The sequence below is a fragment of the Microcebus murinus genome, chromosome 21 (genome assembly GCF_040939455.1).
Source record: "Microcebus murinus isolate Inina chromosome 21, M.murinus_Inina_mat1.0, whole genome shotgun sequence".
In the NCBI taxonomy this organism is placed as follows: Eukaryota; Metazoa; Chordata; class Mammalia; order Primates; family Cheirogaleidae; genus Microcebus; species Microcebus murinus.
Window position 1 is genome coordinate 7,005,826 of NC_134124.1, and position 13,672 is coordinate 7,019,497.

Sequence of the window (13,672 nt, forward strand, 5' to 3'; positions counted from 1 at the left end):
GTATAATGAGGTTGAGGACATAGGTGCCATCTTCCTTGGTACCGCTTGAATGATTTGTATATAGGGAGATAAAATGTATATGCACACGTGTACGTGTGTGTAGTTTATTTTTTCATTGTGAATCTTGGCAAGGCAGTTTAAAGGGAAACAGTGATGTAGTTCATCCCTGACAAAAGGATATTGAGCACAAGCTGTCAGGTTCTTGAGGCGTAATTTTCTCCCTGGCAACTGACTAGAGTCAGATTGAAGGAGGCGAAAATTGGTCTCCTGTCCAGTGCAGATGTTGACAGCTTTAGACTAATGTACCCACATCTAATATAGGCATTCTGGAAGATAGATGTTAAAAGGCAGATGTGATCAGGACAAAGCTGTTTCCAGTGGGGTTTGCTAGGTAGACAGGAGGCAGAGTGGAGTTGTGGGTTTGCTGAGTTCATAATGTGAAGACTTAAAACACAGCTCTGAGGAGCGTTGTGTAGGTGTGTGAGGGAGATTGCATTTTAATTTGTCTGATCTGGTTAGTGTGCTTTTAATCAGGTAGAGATCATGAGCTTGATCTTACATATGGGCTTTTTAATTTTTTACAGGAGAAAAATGACAAGTGTTCCTACTTTGGAATGTTGAGTATAGGTTTCAAAAAGTGTTAATGATGCTCTGGAAGAGCAATGACAGGGGAACATTTAACATTTTGAAAAAGATTAAAGTTAATTAGGTTTTTATATTAGCGTATAAGAACTTTCTAATAAGAAATCAACTGATTTTTCTCATATTCTTGCTTTGAGTTCTGGTTTCTCATTTGTTATTCTGCCTTTTCTCCCTGTCATCTTAGTAGAATTTTCATCCTGTTTTCTCTTCTTGTTTTTGTGAATTGTCTCTTTTCCCCTTATGGCTTGGTCTGTTATTAGAAGTGCTCCCACTCTGATTCCTACCCTTTATATGTTACTGAGGACTGGAATTAATTTAGAAATTATTTGTTATTGACCCCATTCCTCCAGTCCCATCATTTAATCCATTTTCTCTTTCTCTTCATTTAACTTGAGCAGGAAAAGCAAAATATAAATTCTGAAAAATCATTAACTGGTTGTCATCTGGGAGTTTTATGTTTTAAAGTTGTCTGTCTTATTTGAACCATAAGTCTGTAGGGTGGAGGCTATATTTTCCTTGACTTAGGATGTGTCAAGGATGCTGTCTGCTTCTGGATCACTACCCTTGTGTGAGCATATGCTACTTTCAGAGACTTGGTTCTGGTGTAGCCAGCTTGGAAGTGAGGAAAGAAGAGTGAAGTTATTAAATTCTAATGTTTCCTGACATTTTGAAATTGCTCCCCCCCTTTTTTTTTTTTTGAAGTCTATCTTATTTAGCTCACAAAAATAAACAAACAGGATAATAATACTTCTAAGTTACAGTTGGTAATATTATTGCCTCTATGTATCTGTACAGTATAGCCGAAGAAGTTATTTTAGGTATTAAAATTTTGGCTTTGGCATGACTTCAACCATGATATTGCAGTAACGTGGTTTTTACTAGATAATTTCTTAAGAAAGTGATTCCAAGTTGAAATGCATGTTATGCATTTATTTGAATGTGTAATCAGGAAGTAAGTGCCTCTCTTTGGAGTGTTTCTGAATAGCAGCAGGGCACTCTTGAATTAGTAAGGAAAATGAGAACATGAATATGTGTGGTACTTTAACATTTTTTTTAATCCATTCTGTCTGTCAACTGGAAAAAGTAGAAATTTCAAAGCTGCTTTCCTTACACGCAGGATATAGGGAACGGGTAAGTTGAGAGGTTTTCCAGACTCTATCTGATTCAGATGGTCTTACAGTATTTAAATAACTTGATATAATTAATAAATGTTTATTTCCTGGGTTAACTTTCAAAAGATAAAAAGTTTAGTGGATTATAAAAATAGCATCCCAGAAAGTTCTCATAAAGCTTCTGTCAAGGATTCTTGGAATCATTGTCAGTTTATCCATAATTATGGGGGTTATTATCTAGGGGTCAGGGATTTTTGCCAAATATCTCTTCGTTGATAAATAGAAGGGTTAAGGTGGAGAGGATTTTGAAGTGTTTTATTCTGCTTCATCCTCATGTCACAGGGCGGGTGGGTTATGCCAGATTTGGTTCCTTCTCATAAAGGCTATGTTATGAAGTCTGTTAATCTTTGCAACTATATTGCCAGTTTATCTTCATTGACAAGTATGGAAAATGTCTTATTATCAGATCATAGAAAATGAATTAAAATTTAGGGTGGGGCAGGGATAGGATGGGGTGGGAAATGTGTATTGAGTATCTTGAAGTTAGCAAAAAATTTTGTGAAGTCTTGGTCCTCTCATTTTATTATTTTGTAAAATGAGAGTTGGTAGAATGATAACAAAGAGATGAAGGTAGTTACATCACTTTTTGGTCAGATCCCTTAATGAGATGTATTTAGGAGACTTGATATGAAGTAGATTTAGCAGTGGAGCTAAAGCACAAAAAAAGTAACTTTCAAGAATTAGGAATCCCATGGGAAGTTTTAGGTATTCATTCAAATCCAGAGCTGAATGTTTTTTACTTCGGAAAAAACTGTAAAAAGATGCCAAGCTGTTAAGTACAGGGCAGTTTTATAACAGGCTTGCCTTATGATGTTGGTTGCTTGTTCTTCTTTTTCCTTTTTTTCTTTTTCTGTCTATTCACTGCATAGAATTAAAAACATCTTTAAAATAAAAGTTAATTTTCTGCAGTGAATATGTGTTTTGATAGTAAAAACAAAAGACATAAAAATAAAAATCACCTATAATTTTGTAACCCAGAGATGAAACTAATGGTTAACATTTTTTTTCTAAACCTTTCCTGTTTGTTTTCTATGAATATTTTCATGTAGGTGGAAATATGTTGCACTCAATTATGTCATTTAGATTTTTCACTTAATGGATCCTGAACATCTTTCGGTATCATTAAGTATTGTCCTACAACATAATTTTTAATGGCTGAGTAATATCCTATATGAAATAATATGATTTAAGGACATTATTTTGCACCAGCAACTTAAAGACTCTCTCTCTCTCTCTTTTTTGTTTTTTTGAGACAGAATCTTGCTCTACCGCCTGGTCTTAGAGTGCCGTGGTGTCAGCCTAGCTCACAGCAACCTCACACTCCTGAGCTCAAGCAATCCTTCTGCCTCAGCCTCCTGAGTAGCTGCGACTACAACCATGCACCACCATACGTGGCTAATTTTTTCTATATATTTTTAGTTGTCCAGCTAATTTCTTTCTATTTTTAGTAGAGACGGGGTCTCCCCTTGCTCGGGCTGGTCTCAAACTCCTGAGCTCAAATGATCCTGCCACCCCGGCCTCCCAGAGTGTTAGGATTACAGGTGTGAGCCACCTTGCCTGGCCAAGACTTCTCTTTAATATTGTTATGGCTAGAATTTTATTCACTTTTCAACTTTTAAAAGGAGTATTTTTAAAAGGAGTATAGTAAGTATTTACAATGACAGTGTTTTACTTTAAAGACTGAAGGCTACCATCATTAACAAGTATGAGATACCTGAGAAGAAAAGAGATTTTAGACAAAATAAATTTGAGATAAAGAGAGCAAAGTGACTTGAGCAAGGTCATCTGGGAAATCAGTGGGAGTGGGGGAGTCAGAATTCCATGTATAGCCATGAAACTCATCCTCAAATGAATAATTTGAATATGTTTAAGATAGTTGATGACGTTTAACTCTTCTTCTGGAAGCTTTTGTCATTTTAGCACAGGACTGTTTTGCTGGTTTGCCAAAGCATATTCAGGTGGATGTCTTAAAATATCTTTTCTCTGTTGGATTTGGCAGTTGATAACAAACAATAAGCTTTCATAAAATGTTCTGTTCAAGAAATGTCTACCTATGGTCTGTGTAATAGTTGAACCTTTTCCCCTACAGCAACTAAACAAAAAACAAAAACCATGAGATTGAGGCTGCTGACACCCCCTTATTTTATCATTTGGCTTACTCATATTTTGGAAAAGCCTCTCAAGCAAGGTAGCTGATTTTATAAGCTTTTTTTAAAAAAAGGTAATGTGTGCTGATTTTACTTTTTCATTTTTGAAGTGAAATAGTAGCCATGGGATTTTTATACCTCAGAAAAAAAGTTTTTAAACTGAGGCAGAAGGATCGCTTAAGGTCAGGAGTTCAAGACCAGCCTGAGCAAGAGCAAGACCCTGTCTCTACTAAAAATAGAAATTATCTGGACAACTAAAAATACATATAGAAAAAATTAACTGGGCATGGTGGCGCACGCCTGGAGTCCCAGCTATTGGGGAGGCTGAGGCAGAAGGATCACTTGAGCCCAGGAGTCTGAGATTGCTGTGAGCTAGGCTGACGCCACGGCACTCTAATCTGGGCAACAGAGCGAGACTCTGTTTCAAAAAAAAAAAATTAAGGCTCAGCACCATAAACTTAGTCAAGCTTTCTTTGTCACTATTATTATAAAAGCCCCAGTTTTTCTACTTTCTGAGCTGTAGAGATTGACATGACGGAGGTCCCCCTCCTTGTTACTGCTTCAGCACTTAAAATTAAAAGCCAGCATTTCCTCTATCCTTTAGGAAACTTGCCAGCATGACTTTATTTCTAAAAATATAAGAAACAGGTGGTGTGTGCTAATAACCATGTTCTAAATAGGTTTGTGGATTGGAAAAAGTAGATGGGAAAGTGGAAGGGGGCATGGAAATATTTGTTGAGCTTTGTATATATTTTCTCCTCTAATTTTCAAAACAACCCAGCGAGCTGGAAGATGGTTTCCTTATTTTATAGAAGAGAAAACAGAGGCACAGATAAAGCAACTCAAAGTAACACAGCCACCAAATAGCGAGCTGGGATTTACACTCAGTTCCAATACCTTGTAATCTACACCTAGTAGTGTTCTGGGAGAAAGGTAGTATATAATCACTAATATTACTCTGTAACATTCTTTATTTTAAAGGAGCAACATAATGGATATCTCATACCACTTAGGCTCAAGTTAAAAAAGAAAAACCTGGCCGGGCGCTGTGGCTCACGCCTGTAATCCTAGATCTTGGGAGGCCGAGGCGGGCGGATTGCTCAAGGTCAGGAGTTCAAAACCAGCCTGAGCAAGAGCGAGACCCCGTCTCTACTATAAATAGAAAGAAATTAATTGGCCAACTGATATATATATAAAAAATTAGCCGGGCATGGTGGCGCATGCCTGTAGTCCCAGCTACTCGGGAGGCTGAGGCAGAAGGATCGCTCGAGCCCAGGAGTTTGAGGTTGCTGTGAGCTAGGCTGACGCCACGGCACTCACTCTAGCCTGGACAACAAAGCGAGACTCTGTCTCAAAAAAAAAAAAAAAACAAAAAAACCTTGTCTTCTTTTTATCCACCCCCTGCCATATTTTTTCAAGCCCATCCTTTCCCTGTAATTTTGTAAAGTTTGATTGCTTTGAGGAGAATTTACTCAAGATATTTGATGCTTCAGAAAGGCCTTGATTTTATCTTGTTCTAATAAAGAACTGTGGGGTGTTTTGGTCTGCTTCCTTTACAATTGCCCTTTGTCTTTGTTTTGAACTCCAGAGGAGCTTAAATTTTATCCCCAGCTTAGTTATGAGGGAATACCAGGATGACAGATCTGATTTCTTGGCAGATGGTGCAGTAGTAGTGAGTCCCTTAAGTTTCATCTCCTTTATTTCTTAGTTAATAGTCCATGTTGTATAGTTGACTAGAGATAGCTGAGACAAAGCTAGAACACCCAGTTATGTTTGAGTTTTTACAGTTTACCATGTGACTTGCCTGCCTCAGTTTCCCCATTTTGCCCTTCTGTGTGTAGAAAGAGTTCTTTTGAAAAGACTTAGAAATTAGCTCTGTAAACTAATTGATAGTTATTTAGTTTTTAAGGATTCTTGATTCTTTTCTGCATTTAATTTTAAAAGAAAATGTCATAAACATCTCAAATCAATCTTAGTGTTGTTTTACAGGGATGACCATTCAAAAGAAATTTGAGGACCTTATTTATAGCTATAGGCCTATTTACATGTTTGTTTATAGTTTTGTGAATAGAGAGAATTCGAATGTTTTAATCTGTCATATAGCATGTTGCTGATGTATTTTTTCATTACTATTAATAATACCATATGTTAGCCATGAAATTAAGGATTTGTCATTATGCCTATAAGCTAAAAGATTAGGGTAGATGTGAGTATATTTAATTTACTTTGTTTCTTTCTTCCAGTTCCACTTGTTTGCTGTCATTTGATCTGATATTATTTTGGAATGATACCATAATAGCTGTAGAAGGCATGAAGACTACTTAAGAGGAAACTGGGTGGGAGTGAGAATTTAGAGGAAAGAGGAGGTTTGATTTAAAGAGTGATTAGAGTTAGTGAAAAATTTGGGGATTAGTAAGTATGGCAAGGTTAAATGATTGTTGAAAATCATCTCTAAGACTTTTTGCTTGTATTAGCTATTTCAATATAAGCTAATCTTTGAAGAGTTTTGATTCATTTAGATTTTTGTCTGGTGGGTTCATTTCCCAAGCACTTATAATAGTGTCTGGCTCATAGAAGGTGGTCAGTAAATATTTGTTGAAAGAAGATATGAATACTCTTTTTTTTTTTTTTTTTTTTTTTTGAGACAGAGTCTCGCTTTGTTGCCCAGGCTAGAGTGAGTGCCGTGGCGTCAGCCTAGCTCACAGCAACCTCAAACTTCTGGGCTCGAGTGATCCTTCTGCCTCAGCCTCCCGGGTAGCTGGGACTACAGGCATGCGCCACCATGCCCGGCTAATTTTTTATATATATATCAGTTGGCCAATTAATTTCTTTCTATTTATAGTAGAGACGGGGTCTCGCTCTTGCTCAGGCTGGTTTTGAACGCCTGACCTTGAGCAATCCGCCCGCCTCGGCCTCCCAAGAGCTAGGATTACAGGCGTGAGCCACAGCGCCCGGCCGATATGAATACTCTTGAAGGTCCCTGCTGAACAGATGAATACTCACAAAACACAATGAAGACCTTTTCTATCTTCTTATCTTATTTTACCTTATAATAATCTACCAGATTGTTTGTTTTTTTTTTTTCTTGAGACAGAGTCTCACTTTGTTGTCCAGGCTAGAGTGAGTGCCGTGGCGTCAGCCTAGCTCACAGCAACCTCAAACTCCTGGGCTCAAGCGATCCTCCTGCCTCAGCCTCCCGAGTAGCTGGGACTACAGGCATGCGCCACCATGCCCGGCTAATTTTTTTATATATATATCAGTTGGCCAATTAATTTCTTTTCTATTTATAGTAGAGACGGGGTCTCGCTCTTGTTCAGGCTGGTTTTGAACTCCTGACCTTGAGCAATCCACCCGACTCGGCCTCCCAAGAGCTAGGATTACAGGTGTGAGCCACAGCGCCCGGCCCAGATTGTTATAATATATAATTAGTATATAATCTGCCCAGACTATTTTCTAAAACAGCTGTACCATTTTATATTCCCACTTCCCAACATCAGGTTATGAGAGTTCTAATTTCCCAACATCCTTACCATTTGCTATTATCTGTACTTTTGATTATAGGCCATCCTAGTAGGTATGAAGTGTTATCTTATTATGGTTTTGATTTGTATTTCCCTGATGGCTAATGAGGTTGAGCATATTTTGATGTGCTTATTGGCCATCTCTATGTCTTCTTTGGAGAGACATCTGGTGAAATTCTTTGCTTATTTTAAATTGGATTCTCTCTCTCTCACACACACACACTCTCTCACACACAAACACACACACGAAATGGGGTCTCACTACATAGCCCAGGTTGGACGTAAACTCCTGGGCTCAAGTGATCCTCCTGCCTTAGTCTTCTGAGTAGCTAGAACCACAGGCATGTAGTACTGTGCACAGTAAGAGTTCTTTGTATATTCTGTATATTAGAGCCTTATCATATATATGGTTTGAGAAATTTTCTTCCATTTGTGGGTTGTCTTTTCATTTTCTTTGTGGTATCCTTTGAAGCACTAAAGTTTTAAATTTTAATGATGTCCAGTTTATCTATTTTTGCTTGTTTGTGTTTTTAGTATTATAACTAAGAAACCATTGCCTAATCAAAGGTCATGAAGACTTACAAGTAGTGTTTTCTTCTAAGTGTTTTATAATTTTAGTTCTGATATTTAGGTCTCTCTTTTTTTCCTCTCTTACATCCTGCTCTCCTTTTTGAGAAATACTTAGGTTTCAATCCATTTTGTAAGTATATGGTATGGGGTAAGGGTCCATTTTATTTCTTTTGCATTTTGCAGTTGTCCCATCACCATTTGTTGAAAATACCTTTCTCCATCGAAAGGCCTTGGCACCTTTCTTAAAAATCAGTTGATTATATTTCTGGATTCTCAATCCTAGTCCATTAATATATATTTCTACATTTGATTTGGTTGACCAGCTTTCTCTTAGAATGTCTTGCTTTCTTGTTTTTGATAACAGTGCATTGACATGGTTCTCTTTGTTTCTCTTGTTACAGAATCTTCCTCCCCTTAGTCTTAGAACCAGTCTCAAAGGTGCTAACTTTTTTTTTTTAATATTTCCCAATTCATGTGCCTTTTAACAGTTTGGCCCTTGTTTCCTTCTCCTTCTCAGGATAGCCCTAACTTGAAACCTTTAAGTAATGTATACTGCTTTTTTTTCTCCTTTATTCTTTATAATAAAAAGTTATCAGATCTTTTGACCCCTGCCTTTGTAATTTATTGCTACTTTTTTCTGGGCTCTCACTGTAGCTTCTTTCTGACCCATCTCTCTGAGCAGGATTATTTTATATACTGTTGATAGGTTAATCCTCTGTACCTATTACTTTGCCTTCCCTCTGGCACAGGGAATTGAATTCTATTTGTTCATGACTGTTTTACTCCCTTTTCCTCTTCTTCTAAACACATCCCTCACTTCTCAGTTAAACTAGAGAATTCAGGCCTGAAACTAGCCTTCTTATCATATACTTCAGCTTGATAAGTGGTTCTAAGAGCATAAATATTGGCCTTACAAATCCTGGCTCTGCCATTTACTATTAATAGTTAGGTGGCAGTGATTTAGTTAGTTAATCTGTGTAGGCTTTAGTTGTCTCATTTGTAAAGAAAAGCTAATACCATCTACTTTTTAGGTGGTTGACAGAATTAAATAAAATATGTATAGAGCCGTAGAGTAGCCATTTAATAGATGTTGGACGTTATTATGTTGCTGTAACTTCTACTTGAGGTGGTAGGTAACTCCCTTAACTCTCCTGCCCAAATCCTTCCTGTCCTTCGAGGGATGATTCCATTTCAGAATACCGTGCTTTCCGTAAAGCTATTGCTGGCATTTTACTTCTTCCCTAAACTGGTTGTTAGTGTTAACTCCGTTGAAATCTCATGATACTTTGTGCTTTTCTTACAGCTTTTATGTTAAAATGCCACATAATTTCTGCATAGTCGCATTGTCTTTTCTGGATTATAAGTCATTTGTAGGCAAGGATGGTATTGTTCAGCTTTGTGTCCTGGCTTTGGATTTGATTGTTTGAGTGTGTAATAAGTGCTCAGTAAGTAGGTGAAAGTCTATTTATTGTACAAGGCCAATATCTCTTGTTTACTCTTGTTTAATAATAATATTGTTTAAGATAGTGTTAATAGTGTTTAAGGCAAATATCTCTTTCTGCAAGTCTTTCTAGATGAATTCTTTCCTGAGTAAATAGCTTTCCCCATCATATTCTGGTTGCACCTTGTCTGCAAGGCTGTTATAATTTTGACTGCATTGTAATACTCTACAATTTGTGAGCCCTTTCAATACAAGTATCTTGTCTTAATCAGCTCTTAATTGTTTGATTGTCTGTCTTCCCTCCCTCCCTAGAGCTCCATGATGGCATAGGCTGTTTCATATGTACTGTATCACAGGCACCTAATATAGTCCTTGACATATGGTGGGTGCTGAGATATTTGTTGAATAATTAAATAAAAGAATGAATGAGCTCCATCTTTTAAATACTGTATCAGTGTTAATGTTATGAATCCGCATGACAATTGCTATATGTCTGTATCTTCCTAAACATATAAGGAAAGACTATGTTAGATCCAGGAAAACCTTTTAACCTTTTCTTTATTGCAAGTTATTTCTGACCTGAAAAATATGCAGAGCTTATCTTTACTCCTAGTACTATGTAGTGCTTCTAAGCCTAAATAATATGTGAATCTGAAGTGAATTTAAGTTTTTCCCCTTTAAGCTTTATTGTTCAACTAAAGATAAGAGCTAGAAGAAATTTGATAGGTCTGTTGAGAAATAGGTAGGCTTCTTAAGAGTGCCCCCCACTTTTTTTTTTTTAAACAAATTCATGGTAGAGATGAGGGAGTGAATGGCCTTTAGGCCTTAATCTGAAGTGGGCACACTCAGGCAAGGGAGAAATTGCTTTTCCAGGAATCCAAAGAGGACTATGTAGGCCCTGTCTGTATAACTAGTGGACAAGATACAGTCCTGGCCCTCTAGTTGCTTCCAGTGATGAGACAAGAGGAACAGTAGACACACTAAATCTGTGGTCCCCAACTCCTGGGCCACTGACTGGTACCTGGCTGTGGCCTGTTAGGGATCAGGCCACAGAACTCCGCTGCCATGCACCCCTGTCCGTGGAAAAATTGTCTTCCATGAAACTGGTCCCTGGTGACAAAAAGGTTGGGGACTGCTACAAATGATTATTAACTGGAATGAATGACAAGAGATATTAGTAGCACAAGTTACCAGGAAAATGTTATAAATAAATTCTTGAACTCGGGATCGTATAAGGTGGATATTCTTAGTAACTATGGTAAAATCTATTTTACATGTTTTTATCTTGTTTTTTTGATTATGGCTAGAATACCTGTGAATTATAGAAATTGGTTATTTTTTTTTGAGACAGAGTCTCGCTTTGTCGCCTAGGCTAGAGTGAGTGCCGTGGCGTCTGCCTAGCTCACAGCAACCTCAAACTCCTGGGCTCAAGCAATCCTGCTGCCTCAGCCTCCCAAGTAGCTGGGACTACAGGCATGTGCCACCATGCCCGGCTAATTTTTTCTATATGTATTAGTTGGCCAATTAATTTCTTTCTATTTATAGTAGAGACGGGGTCTCGCTCTTGCTCAGGCTGGTTTCGAACTCCTGACCTCCAGCGATCCGCCCGCCTCGGCCTCCCACAGAGCTAGGATTACAGGTGTGAGCCACCGCGCCCGGCCGAAATTGGTTTTTTAATAAGTACAAAATAATGTAAAGAAACAGTTTATAACCCAGTGATAACTATTATTTACCTTTTGAGTCTAATCTTTTCTCTATTTAAAAAAACATTTATAATTTCATCTTTTTTCTGCTTAAGCTTTCATCATAAGCCTTAACGTTTTTTCATATATATGTTAATCTTTGCATAATAGTCAATTGTAGACTACACCATAATTAACTTGATGCTTATTTTTGAGCACTTGAACTTTTGGTAGTGTTTTACTGTGAGGGAAATGAATGAGTCAGTGGCTGAACTCTTGTCATTTCATATACCAATGAGTCTCTATTAAGGTTGTACATATTGGATAGTTGGGATGGTTAGTGAGGTGTGGTGGTCCTACACAATGGTTGCCCTGTTTCTGTATTATTCTGTGGATGTGAAGGTAGATTGCATTAGATCCATTTTATTCTCCCATTCAAATCTTGAGTTTGTTTTTTTTAAGGATACACATAATACTCCTTTTTTGAAGAAGTATTATCAGATAAAAGCCTCTTTAAGCCTCTTGATACATAGTGTCAAGTCATTTTCTAGATACTTTCACCAGTAATATATGAGGGTACTTTTTTTTAGTGACAGCTATAAAACAAACAAAATAAAAGCAAACAACAATAAAAAATGAAAACCCTTAAACTAAATCTGTGCATGAGATATACAAAGTTTGAACTATTTTTTTTTTTTTAAATATAGCTCAGTTATTTGGGATCATTCTTGCTGAGTTTGTTTTTCATTCTGTAAAATAGGTGATTTGATGAAGAGTGCTGCTGGAGAGTTTGCAGATGATCCCTGCTCTTCTGTGAAGCGAGGCAACATGGTTCGGGCAGCTCGAGCTTTGCTCTCTGCTGTTACCCGGCTGCTGATTTTGGCTGACATGGCAGATGTCTACAAATTACTTGTTCAGCTGAAAGTTGTAAGTATAGGCCTATGTCTATAATTTTGTCTATCACAGTAAGGCTGCTACTGGCCATACTTAGTTCCCCATTCCTTAGGATTTAGTTTGGTTTTGAACTTGGTTTATCTCAGTGGACTAGGGATGATTTTGTTTAATTTCCACTTATTCCTCTACTCCAAGTTTGGATGATACTGGCTCTATTGTGAGCCAGCATTGTCTTGATTCTAATGAAGAACTTGTAGCAAAGATAGTGTTTTGACTCCTTCTGTTTTTGCAGTAGTGATTAAAAATTTCATTGTATTAGTAGAGTTCCAGGGTTGAGAAACTCAAGATGCATGAAACTGGGTACTTCTAGGTAGAGGCCAATATGATAATATCTTTCCCACCTCCCATAAAGATCCCATGTAATAGCTGCCTAAATGTTTGAGGGCCATGCAAACTCACAACACTGAAGTTTGGATTGTGGGTTGCTTTTTGAGTAGCTGTTAAAAGGAATAAAAAATATACAGACGTATATTTTTCAGAATTTTTGTTTTTTGGGGTCATGTTTTATAGGTAGAAGATGGTATCTTGAAACTGAGGAATGCTGGCAATGAACAAGACTTAGGAATACAGTATAAAGCCCTGAAACCTGAAGTGGATAAACTGAACATTATGGCAGCCAAAAGACAACAGGTACAGTTATGATTTGGGGATATATTAAAGTTGTTTATTATCCAGCCTGTTTCTGAAGCTACATTTCCTTCTTCTGCCAATATGATTCCATTGAAACATTTAAATTGGCCCGGTGTGGTGGCTCACGCCTATAATCCTAGCACTCTGGGTGGCCAAGGCGGGCGAATTGCTCAAGGTCAGAAGTTCAAAACCAGCCTGAGCAAGAGCGAGACCCCGTCTCTTCTATAAATAGAAAGAAATTAATTGGCCAACTAATATATATAGAAAAAATTAGCTGGGCATGGTGTCGCATGCCTGTAGTCCCAGCTACTCGGGAGGCTGAGGCAGCAGGATTGCTCGAGCCCAGGAGTTTGAGGTTGCTGTGAGCTAGGCTGACGCCACGGCACTCACTCTAGCCTGGGCAACAAAGCGAGACTCTGTCTCAAAAAAAAAAAAAAAAAAGAAACATTTAAACTAAGAGGTGTCTTTTCAGTTTGGTGCTGTTAATAAAATTGTAATTAGGTTGCATTCATGTGATGCTCCTATTTTAATTCTTATAAAAATTTTATCTTAAGTAGCTTTACAATTTATAGTGAAGGTAGTATCTGGAGAGGTGATAGGTCATTGTTATGTGTGTTCAAGGATTAACCTGAGTTGGTGGTCGAGTTTAACTTAGATTTTTTAAAAACTTAAACCACTTAAAACATTGGAGTTATCTCTATATCAGAAAGTATCTCCATCCTTGTATCTCTGAGCCTTGAGTTTTGTCATTTTTTAACTGTTTATTATTATGTATTATTATTATTGGTTTCCATTGTTTGACATGTGGGTGAGTGTTCTTATTTTTCCAAGCACCAACAACTCTTTAGTGTTTGCACTGTTGGGGTGCTTTGAAACCCTTCCTGTGCACTTCTGTTGGATGCTGTGTGTTTTA

The 13,672-nt window shown here is 37.5% G+C and overlaps 1 protein-coding gene across 2 annotated transcripts in view; it reads left to right on the plus strand.

Annotated features, from left to right (window-relative positions):
• Nucleotides 1-13,672, plus strand: part of CTNNA1 (catenin alpha 1) — a 159,503-nt gene that overhangs the window by 41,499 nt on the left and 104,332 nt on the right. For both annotated transcript variants that reach the window (XM_075996095.1, XM_075996094.1), the window contains exons 4-5: nt 11,936-12,102; nt 12,640-12,759. In XM_075996095.1, the coding sequence (XP_075852210.1) occupies nt 11,936-12,102; nt 12,640-12,759 (287 nt within the window). The remainder of the gene's footprint in view (nt 1-11,935; nt 12,103-12,639; nt 12,760-13,672) is intronic.